The sequence below is a fragment of the Leptosomus discolor genome, chromosome 13, assembly GCF_034619465.1.
Source record: "Leptosomus discolor isolate bLepDis1 chromosome 13, bLepDis1.hap2, whole genome shotgun sequence".
Lineage (NCBI taxonomy): Eukaryota > Metazoa > Chordata > Aves > Leptosomiformes > Leptosomidae > Leptosomus > Leptosomus discolor.
The window spans coordinates 4,361,300-4,373,344 of record NC_141403.1 but is presented as its reverse complement, the minus strand read 5'-3'; the positions used below and the strand labels follow the sequence as shown (position 1 = coordinate 4,373,344).

Below are 12,045 nucleotides of genomic sequence, written 5' to 3'. Positions count from 1 at the left end.
AAATGCCACGTATCTCTTTTTGCAACCTGGTTCACAGGAGTCTTCAAGCTATGCTGTCAGTCTCAATTACACCACCAGGACTGCTGCAAATCATTTATGGGCAACATAGCTGCTACAGATTAGGCTTCCTATAAATCACGACAGATGTTGCAATATATAGTTTATACATATATATATACACACACACACACACATACATATATATTAAAAAAAGAACAATTTTGTGGGAGCATAACAGATGAACTACTGTCCAATGGGGTGCACACAATCAGGGTAACGTGCAAGAGGCTCTCAGATTTAGAGAACAGCAGTATCACAACCCACAGAAATAATCGCAGATGAAGATGTCTACAGCAAACACGCTGACCCTGATCACATCCAAATTACGGCCAAATTAGCAGCCACGTTTTACGGCCTGCAATTACACAAATGATTTTCTAAATAAAACATGCTAAATACGTTAATCGCATCAGACTACATTTCACTGAACTGATATAATGTGATAGAAAGTCGAGTTGCCAGCGCTACTGCAAGCTAATTTATTTCCTTCACTAGTAAAAACACCAGCAGGGTTCAAACACCGCTTGGACAGCCTACTAAATCCTATCAGTTCCTTCTTCCGTAACTGCTGAGCTAGCGATGCCTTTGCTGACCTCTCACTGCACTCTCAGAGGTGTCAGACAGCAGAACTGACCTGTTACCAGGGCAGGATTCTCAGAGCATCTCATTCAAGTACTAACCCACTTCTGACCAGCTGCTCAAGTGTGACAAGTCTTCCCTTGACAGTTTGAATCTATGATTGATACAAGGACCAGCCACCTTAAAATTAACTACTTAGTCATCAAAGTAGGAATAGCAAAACGGAACAAGAGTTCACAATATTTTGGTCTACAGATGAAGGCCTCACATACAAGACACGTCTTCTGGATCTGCAGCAGCATATTCCTTGAGGGCAACACCTGCATCCAGACAGAACAAGAACATAACTGCTTCCAGATCTCTTGCTCTGTGCTTGCTAGAGCTTGGGAAAACAACGAACTTCAGCTGAAACACTGGCAGCTAATAGCTCAGACCATCCTCCCTTCTGACCTATTTACTGTGAAGGCATTCTCCCATTTTTGTTCTACGATAGTCACTCCGTTTCAAGAAACAGAATCATTAAATGATGCAAACATGCACCTAGTTAATCAACTACAGTATACAGTAAACATCGTTATAGCCAACCCAGACAGGCTTTTCTCCAGTTAGATATCAACTACCCGTCTGTGACACACTGTTTTCCCTCAGGTACTCTGCACATCCACATCCTACTTCTTCCTTCTGAGAACATGCCAAAAGGCTGATCCTGTGTGAGGAACGGTGCGCATTTAACTCCCATGATCTGTTTTCTGGACCAGAAGTAACCCTCTGCAATCCAGTTAACGGGTGCAAAGACAGAAGTTCTTACTAACTGGTCTTTGATGGCACTTACTGGCAGTACAAATATTCACAGGGCTGCAGAACCAGGTCGGAGATTAAGCACATACTGCAGACATGCAGCCAAGACGGTGCTGTTTTCAGAAACTATGTGTACAGGAGCATAGAGTTAACAGTTCCCGGGACCCTTCTCCGTATGTAAAGGTCCCTTCTCCGTATGTAATGGTCCCTGGTCCGTGCTGTCTCCTCAGCTGCACTCAGAAACTCTTTGGGAGAGTGCTAGTCAGCACAGACCAAAACCACAGCAGGGACCACTTTGGTATTTTAATGCTATGGGTAATCGAGTTCCAGCGCACAGAACATTCCTTGGAAGTGTTCAATTTACTAGCACAGACCAAGGCAATAGCTCAGACCATTTTAAGAGAAACTTTAAGATTGTTGGGAGCCTTTAAACTAGCGAATGTTATGGATGGCTTACAATTATTGCAAATAGCTCATTAAGCTGCCCGATGGTAAAATCCAGCACACACAGACAGCCCCACTACTTAAAACTTTCCACTACAAATTGCATGGAAGTTCAGATATGTTTCAAGATCCCTTAGCTGCCATCCATGAAAGGGCTGAAAAAAAGTCTGTTACAGTCATATAGGAATTTGATATCTGCAGACACCCTTCAACATTTCTTAACTCATAATCAAGAGAGCAACTGGGTAAAAGTGGCTGCTGCCCTCATCTCCCTGGTTGCCGGAGAGTGGTAAAACACGGGCCATTTGGCTCTTCCAGCATGTTCAATCTGGGGGTCAGGAAAAACTTGGCTCAGAGCTCCTTGCAGCATCGCTTTTTTGGCTCGTGTTATATGCTCAGGGTGCACAAGTAACCATCAGTGGGAAATGAGATATCAATTGCTGCCAGCATTAAAAAAAAAAAAAAAAAAGCCTTCCAGACCATTCTAGCTAGAAGAGGTCTCTTAAAAACTAGCTATTAAAACACCAACTTCCCAAATGCTCAAAATTTCTTCTCCTCTTTGGTGATGGGGGAAATCATCAGTCTTCCCTCAGGGTTATTTGTATATAAAGCTTAAGGTTTTCACACATGGAACGCGCTAGGAATACATTAGCAGTGGATGTGATAGCGACTGCCTATTTTAGTAAAGATCAAATATTTTTATGCTGGTCAGATCCCAACCAACTCTTCCTCCTGAAGCAAACACATCCTGACTTCTGAGTACAAATGTCACGGTTTAAGTTGCATGAAGCTGACGTTTGAACTCCGCTCTCACATTGATTTAAAAAAAAAAAAAAAAAAATCCATGAAAATTATATACATCCATTTCTTGTGCAACATTTAAAAACTTTTCTGTTACAGCAACAATCAAAAGCCCATTTGGAAGGCTGGTAGACCCTGTTGTGCTCTCTGCTGCTCAGAATTATACCCTGAAGCCGCAGTATGCTGTGTTTGGGATGTGGCTATCCACCCACCACCTTCAAGTGTCTAACAGTAACCAAGAATTTGCAAACAGTGCCCCAGCAAACTGAAATCTTTGTTGTTCAGGTCAATGAAAGTCTGAAACTGAAATGCCCTTAATTGTGGAAAATTATACTTGATCCAGAGTAATGACTTCCTCCTGCATGCAGCTGCCAGGCAGCTCAGATTCTAAAATACGAGGTTTTTTCCTTTCCATTTTCCCTTGTCCAGGACAAACACAGGGATCAGGCCTCATTTATACTCGTGGCATTTTCACCATTCTGACAGCACAGTCTTGAGCCAGACGCAGATATTTATTCATGTCCAGTGCAGACACCCTCACATGTCCAGGAACGACAGAGTGGTGTAAAGCTCCATAGCATAAATGAAAATTAAGCCCTTACATGCCTAACGTTAAAGACATCCTGAAGCTTTATTACTTATATTGCAGAACATTATTTACAATATAACCAAGTAGTCTCACAAAGGTAGATCACATTTTTAAATGAAGAAGGCGTATTACCTTCTTAACACCTTCCTTCCAGAAAGCAGAGTGCAACAAGCTAGTCTTGATTCAGCTGCAAATCTCTAACACCTTGGTATTACAGACAGCCTTGTTTTCTCCACAACGACACACTAAAATGATTTATTTCAAATTTGTAATACACAACAGCAAAGACACTATTGGGATTTTTCCTATCCAAGTGAAATAAAAAAATACATTTCAACATCTAATAAAATTATCATACTTCAGCAACACTTACCTGTCATTCCTAAGATCGCCTTTTAAACATACTGGCAAACACCAGTCACCTCTGTCAGACGTTATTTTAAAAAATAAATAACTTGGTTTTTTGTTCTCCTTTTCCCAGCTGAGCTATTTCAATCTTTTGTCCCTTCATAATTCTGGAAAGCATCGTTCACAATACTAGATTTCACGTCCGCTTGTGACAATGAATGCATCTAATTTTATGCCTAAAGCAAATTTACCTGTTCGCTGAGCTGTATGACTTGAGTTTCCAAATCTTTATCTGATTTGGATGCTGAGCTGCTTGGTGCAGCTTTTTTTGCTGAAGATGGGCGAGAAGGTGTTGATCCTGGTTTAGAAGCTGGACTGGATTTAGCAGCACCTGAAAAATACAATAAATACATAAAGATCAAGGTTTATCTCCATGATAAATTCATTCCTATTAACCTGGTACCGGAACAAAAGTATTAATTTCACAGCCAGCCATGTTCTCTCTTACTTCAAGGTGACAGTGGAGGAAGTTCCAGTGCTGCTACACCCTGGGAAAGGAAAACCCACATTTCCTACCAGTTTTACTTTGAGTTTGCTACTGAGAGCGAAGTAACTCTGAAACTAAAATAAAGAAACATCAGACTAAGAATATAAAGCTCCCTTAGCTCTCAGCTGCTTTCAGCTTTAAAATACACGCTGTTAACAGACCATTCCCCCGGCCCAATACTTGGTGTACGCATCTATCTTCAGTTTCCCCGGAGAAAGGCACAGACTTGAGACACACTCAGCTAAACCGCCCCTGTGCTTCCCTCATTTTCAAAGGTAAACCATCCCTGAGACAAGGGCATTGAAATTCAGACAGAGCATGCAGAATTAAATCCACCGCTGAACTCGCAGTTGCCATAGCGACCAAGAGATGAGTTTTGATCTGCTTAGGTTTCGCTATTTGTTTTTAATTACTCGCACTGCAAATCTGCCAGAACACAGAGCAACATCTTCACCAGCGAAACCGCCAAGGAGCGCCTGCGCGCGGGTACCCTTTTACGTCGCCCGTGGCACGCAAACGCCCCAGCAGAGGAACATTTAAGTGAAAGGGCTCGCAGGGCCTTCATACGAACCTCACAGCCAGCCCCTCGCACCTCGCTCTGCCATCTCTCCTCTCCTTGTCCGCTGTCTGGTGGAGTTCCTCAGCCCCGGCTCCCACCCCTCCGCCTTGCCCAGGCTCCCACCGGCACTGTACTCCGGCTCACAGCCCTTTCCTCAGTCCTGCCAACTAGGAATAAAATATCAGATGCAGCGGACGTACATCTGGTACAAAAACCGCTTTGGGTCAAGAAGACAGAACAGAAACTCAGCCCTCTCTCCGACCTGTTTTATTGGATTTATCAAGCAGGCACGTGAATCAGAAGTCCTGCTTCGCAGCACCCACGTTTATCACTAAGAGCAAAACCCAGTTGTCCAGGCACGCTGACGGGCTCCGTGGGCATCCTCTGCCATCAAATGCTGTTGGCTCCGAAGCCTGGGCCCCTGGGTGTGGGAGAGAGCCCAAATCCAGCAAGCACCCAGCTGAGCTCTGAGCTTGCAGTTCACCAGTTCTGGAGGGATCTGCCCCAGCTCTCTCATCAACCATCTTCCACCCCTTACCTCGCCAGCTGCTCCTCCCATAAGACCATTTGATTTATGGCACAGTACAAATTCTTCTAAGTTGTCACTTCCACAACGTATCCCCAGTGCCAGACCACACTTTAATAAAGCAATTAATTGTAAACCCAAATTTTTACGAAGACGTTACTAGGAAGAAAGCGCAAGGAGGCAGGGAAAGGCAGGAGGGGGAGAAAGCCAACTTGTGGGGCTGCCCATATTGACCAGAGCCCGGCGCTCACACCGTCTCACTGAGCTAGAACTGTGCACAGTGGTCCCTTGGAGGAGCTGAAAAGCAATAGGAAAGGAGAGCAGCAACGGGTTATTTAATCAAGCTAGCTTAGGCTTTTCTGATTTAGTCACAGGCCTCTCTCTGTAACAACCATCTCCTCCTGCCTCTAAGGATAACTCTGTATTAACTGGGTCACCTAATGCCAACAGAACATAAATAAACAACTTGATAATTCAGTTGACTTGTGCAAGCATTTCTGTGCAGGGTGTCCACCCTCCTTTTCTATGCCTCAAAATGAGACAGATAAGGGAAAAAAATAAATTGGGGTTTTTTTGGTGTTGTGTGTTGTTTGTTTGTTTGTTTTTTAATTGGTATCTGCAGCCCAATAACTTCTAATCCTTCTAATTACACACACAAACTCACCTCTAGCAGATTTCAGATACAGTATACAGACTCGCTGAAGTTGGGAAAAGTCAACGTTGTGTACATGCCTGAAATTAAACTTCTTTTCACATGATACTTAGATCAGCAAAGAATAAATCATTTGTGGAAAAACATTAAAAATGCCCAAGATCTTTTCCTGGTATTTCTTTCTTTAGGCAACTTCACAAACTTTAGCACCCCGCCTTCAACACTTTCCAGGTTCAATCTGCACTTTGACTAACTAAAAATCAGTTGCTTCAGAGCACGGTTGTTAAGATGCTCTCAAAGCCAGGAAAATAATTTTCATTTGCAGATAAACAGAAGAAAATTGGTGTCAAAATATGCACGATGAACACACACGTGAAATAATCACTTTGACTGCAGCATTCTAGTTGGGTCTCAAGTTATTTAATGAATATTTGTGTCACATGCAACTGCAAGAGTTACCTACACAACATTTAAAATAATATATATGTATATTAAACCAATGTATCAACATTTATTTTTTACTGTATCCTACACCTGCAAGATGCAATTTGGGATATCTGAAAATTAAACGCTCTAAAACAAGCCGCGGACCTTCAGATGTGAAACTCTGGCTGGTCGATGCAGCTCCCCCCTCTACCAACTACCCTTCTTCCACGTGAAGGCAGCGCTGGACCTTCGCTAGGCAGCGAGCACCTGCCCAGGAGCACAGGACAAGCTGCTCAGCGTTTCTAGGGCAGCATCCCCAGCCTATTAGTTCTTCACCATTTCTCCTCGGGGCCATGGTACAAGACCGAAGCAAGGCACGTTGTGCAGCCACGGCATATTGCTCCCTTTCATGCTCAACAGCCCTGCAAAGCGAGCTAGCTCTTTGTAGATCAGGGTACTGATCACAGACAGCCCAACATCATTAAATACACAGGTCTCTTTAACCTGCAGAGAGAGTTAAGGACAGAGCAGGCACAAACACTTCATCCCCAGGTATCCTCTCTAATTTGCAGCTGAGGTGCCCTCCCAGCACGTGCTGAGCAAGCCCACCTTCAAGCCCCCGTCTGCGGGCAGAGAGGGCTGGATAGCACCACTACACCACATTATATTCTGCCCTCCTTTGAAAACAACAAAGCCTTTTGAACACCAAAGTGTTACTAAGCTTTACCAAGTCCAGACAAATCAAAAGAAATCAACTTTTGCTCTGCTGCTCAGAACCAGCTCTTAAATGAACACAACATTCCAACCTCAGTAACACAGCTCAAAACCAGCTAAATAACCTCAGTATTTTAGACAGTATCAGCGACAGCTGGATAGAACTTAATTGCAACAGAGGATGCCTAGGGATTTCTAATTTAAAATTTCCTGGAGGGGGAAAAAAAAAAAAAAAAAAGCTTTACTGCACATTTATTCTGAAACATCAGTTTTAGAATCAGCTCAGAGATAAGCCTCCCATCCTAACAGAAGCTTAATTTCATAACAGAATTAAAAGATGGTTGGTGGAGTACTGCAAAGGACTTGAGACAGCCCGATATCTAAATGGAGATGAAAGATCTTGGTAGACTTAATGACTTCGCTACTCAGCACCACAACGGCTTTGCAGTCAATTAGTGCAACTGTGGAATAACTCCTAATGCATTGCTCAGAGGGGCTATATAATCCAAGCTGTTTAAATTCTGTCCAACATCATATCTTCTATGAAAATATTTATATATAACCCATTTACATATTCTGAGAAAGCACAAAATCTTACACAAATATTTTATATACAAAATATCTGATAACCAGCTCTTTCCACTGACCACCAAGAGAAGTGCACTGCAATCGGTGCCATAAAGGTTACCCATTACCAACTCCTTTTGAAGCTCACTGTTGGTGTTCAAAGAGAAGAGCAGAGCCCTGCCCCTGGAGAGGAACAGTCCCATGCCCCAGAACATGCCAGCAGCCCAGGGGCTGGAAAGCAGCGTGGCAGAAAAGGACTCGGGGGTCCTGGTGGAACACCAAGTTGGGCACGAGCCAACACCACACCGCCTCCTGGGCTGCACTGGGAAGAGCGTTGCCAGCAGGTTGAGGGAGGTGATTCTCCCCCTCTGCTCAGCACTGGTGAGGCCACACCTGGAGTGCTGGGTCCAGTTCAGGGCTCCCCAGTACAAGAAAGACATACTAGAAAGAGTCTAGCAAAGGGCCATGACAATGACAAAGGGGCTGGAGCGCCTCACGTATGAGGAAAGGCCGAGAGAGCTGGGACTGTTCAGCCTGGAGAAGAGAAACTTCAGGGAGGTCTTATCCATACCTGAAGGGAGGGCGCAAAGAAGATAGAGACAGGCTCTTTTCAGTGGTCCCCAGTCAAAGGACAAGAAGCAATGGGGACAAATTGGAACACAAGAAATCCCATTTAAACCTAAGAAAAAACTTCTTTACTCTGAGGGTGATCAAATACTGGAACAAGGTGTCCAGAGAGGCTGGGAGGGGGGTGTCTCCACCCTTGGAGATACTCAAAACTTGACTGAAAGGCAACCAGCTCTAGGTGACCCTGCTTTGAGCAGAGGCGTTGGACTGGATGATCTCAGAGGTGCCTTCCCACCTCCACTGTTCCGTGAGAACTGTTACAACATGCTTTGATTTTAGGTCAACGGAGGGCCCAATTAGAATTTTTTGTGAACAGTATCGCAGCTGCTTCAGTTAGCGCCTGGATAACTTTTTGTACCTGCCGATTTAACGCCAGCAGAGACGGGAAAAACACATTCACAGTTGAAAGACAAATTATTTTGTCCTTGTACTGAACTAAGTTAGATGAACCAGCTTTGAAATGCATTACAGGTTTCTATCTGTGGTGCTCCAGAAACAATTACTAGTCAGTCCATCATCATTAAATACATCCCTCGCAGTTTCAGCTTCACTGTCTTTTTGCTAAAGACCCAAGTTTTACAAACAGATGTACACCTCTGCGATTTAAAACAGCGGATGCTGGCACTGTGCAGGTTTTGGGTACAACAAAACTAGGCTGCGAATTCCAGGTCACTTTACATCACAAGCACAGTCTTGCAGACGAGAGACCTATTTAATATTTAGAGAGAAATCTTCCTTGAAGCTGTATGAGTAATTAGTACACCGTTAAGTATTTATGTAAAATTCCAAGAAACCACGTGCATGAATACAGTGTGGACGTGCATGAGGATGGTGTGCAGAGCAATGGAAGCCCTGAGCAAGGATGAGACTTGGCTGAGCCTGCACAACCAGTACTTCAGTGGAATTTGGGAATCACTTGCAGTCTATCTTCAGTCAAATTAAAGGATTTTATAAAATGAATATTCCTGACTCATGCCACAGAAGAAAAAACAAACCCACGGAGAGGCCACAGAGCTAGCACTTTCTTCACAAGCTAAAGAAAAACTCTCCCCTCAGAACAAATGCATGAGAACAGCAGATGAATTAATATTCACACGTGCTTACTGTTGCAGCTACGCTGGGATGCAAGAAACTGCTCATTTTAGGGATGCTTAACGGTGCAAGCGATCACAAATGATGCTTAATGGGAATGAAATGACCTCAGACAAACCCTGACTCTACTTGCAGCATCCCAACATGCTGCAGTGGTGCTAACGAATTATTTTGTGGTGCTAACTGCCCCTGGGTGGCAGGACCCCCCTGTCCCCTCAGCTCTTCATACCTCCACTGCTGCTGGCCACAGGACAGTCTGATGAGCTCTACCCTGATCACCACTGCTGGCAAAGAGAAGCGTGTACAAATACCTGAAACCGAAGGACCTTTACAAACTTCAACAGAGCAATCCAAGCAAGAACACACAATGGGGTCCACCCATCAGATGAAAAAGTTCTGTTGGTGGCATGAATCCCTCTTTAATAGAAAGAGATTTGATAGATGGGAACTAACGACAGCCTTTTCTCCATCTAAATTAAGACTTTTCTTTAGATTTAAAATAGCCAACATTTTAACAGCAACTATTAATTGTTCTCCACTGAACCCCGATTTTCTGCAGAAACACCTTCAAGCATGCAAGCATTCATCTTCAACAGATGAAACCATTCCACATGGGCTTAACGGAAGAATACAATTTAAATTTTGAAACGCTCTTTAAAATCTGCGTTTTTCTAAATTTGACTGTCTGCTTAGCTATAAGGACAACGCAGTCTCAAAAGGAAAATCTGAAACAAAATACGCGAAGAAATGCATATCGAAAAACGAAAGATCACACAAAGATTTGAGCAACACAGACATTCAAACCACACCCATCATACACCGCAAATTAAGACAGCAACTTTCACCACTGTTTTTCAAACACAACCTTCTTTCTAGAAAGAAAAAAAAAAAGGCCCTGGCTGCTGCACTGCAAGCAGCATTGCTTCGTGGTCTAAATTCTCGGGCTCAGCGGGTTTAAAAATTAAACTCTCCTCACGCTGGCAGAGGAGGTGTGTCTGTGTTAAGGCTGAGCCACTTTCCTCTCCGCCTCCCAGGCCAGCACTGTCACTGCACATGCTGTTCCCGTCGGGCAGCACAATTCCTTGGCCTCGTATGAACCACCCACAAAAGCAGTCTCAGTTTGTCACCCCGCGGCTCTGCCCATCTCCAGCTCTGCCACGTTGCCCTCGAGCACCGCACCACCACGAGCGGGGGTTGCCACTGCCCATACCAACTGCCCGCCACCCGGCGAAAAGGTGGCATGTTTTTGGTGGAAAGGAAAGAAAAAAAAGCATTAGAAGGAGTTCTCTAGTTCCCCCAGGAGTCCTAATCGGATCACTGGCTGGTAAAATAAAGACTGGTTTTGTTGAATATTTTTATCCCTCAAAATTAATTTACAGCACATCTGCCACAGTAGGCTATACCATTTCCCTAAAGAAAATCGGTATTTTTCTTGCATAATTTGCTCCTCGATGGCACGCACGTTATATATAAAGCATTCATGCACAAACAGTTCATTCTGCCCTGGTTATTTTCCCTGTCATAGCGTGAGTATTTTTAGCCCTCATGTGATCCTCCAGTATTTTCCAGCTCTGCTTTAGTCATCCTGCTCTCACTGAATATTTCAAACTGAAATCTCTAACAGCCTTCAGATCTAAGAACCTCTCGCATTTTTCGCCTACATGTAAATAATTAATTTTATTAAGCTGTCTTTTACTCGTGTATTTTTGACACCCCACACCCGTGCACAAAGCAGCGCTCCATGGATTTGCTCTGACACACAGGAATACTTACGTAAGACACTAAGCTGAAATCCTGACAACCTGATCACCACTTTCAATTTGATCAGATGAAGCTTTTCCTGCTATTTTCCACAGAGAGCATTAGAACTGGCACAAACAACAATGCCCTAATATTTTAATCCCTTACCATCATTTTGGCTCTACATCTGTAGGCTGTTTACCGCATTAGGGAAGAGCGGAGGCTGCAGGAGATGGGAAGGCGGCTCAGGGCTGGCAGATGGCACCGTATCTAAAAGCAGCTGTGGTGATGCTGGCAGACAGCCTGCAGCGGTGGTCTGTGCTGCTGGCTCCGCTCCTCCAAGGATGAAAACACCCTCGTTCCCCCAGCAGGGAGCTGCATTTACCTGGCAAGTCCTTGCTGCTCCTACTCTTCCTTGAAGCAGCCTTTTACGCGCGCCACCAAAGCCACCCACCCACCGTACGGCCATCAGCCCGGCCACAAATCGCCTCCGCCTCTCAAGGAAGGGCCGAGGCACCGCGAGGGTGGCCAGCAGATTAGTTGTAGGGACCTATTTACGCTCCCATTTCCGAGCTGCATTATCCCTGACCTGCGCTGACTCCGCAGTCGGATTGCCTTTGGAAGGGGTAGGGCCATGGCTGCTGGCCTGCTCCCCGATTAACACAAAAAACAGTGCCTTTTCAGATTTCTCGAGTTCTGGGGGTTTTTAAAAGCATTTTTAAAAACGAAATAAAGACCACACTCTGCATTTGCAGAGACAGGGGTAAATACCCATGCATAGGTATGGAAAGCAGCTACCTGATACCACGGGTCTTGTCAAGCTTTAGTGTCAGATTAAGACACCAAAAATAATTCTACCTCATGCCAGTACCTTTGTGGGTAAGCTTTCAGAGCAGTTCTTAGGGATTTGACCACTTTCTTGTTAACTGGAAGACGTATCTTAGCCTACCTCTGAGAAGACACTGTTAGAACAGAG

General features: G+C 44.3%; 1 protein-coding gene across 3 annotated transcripts in view; it reads right to left on the bottom strand.

The window, feature by feature from the left end:
• The window catches only part of MAPRE2 (microtubule associated protein RP/EB family member 2), an 88,860-nt gene that overhangs the window by 6,570 nt on the left and 70,245 nt on the right, over positions 1–12,045 (bottom strand). For all 3 annotated transcript variants that reach the window (XM_086472762.1, XM_086472759.1, XM_086472760.1), the window contains one exon: positions 3,871–4,010. In XM_086472762.1, the coding sequence (XP_086328888.1) occupies positions 3,871–4,010 (140 nt within the window). The remainder of the gene's footprint in view (positions 1–3,870; positions 4,011–12,045) is intronic.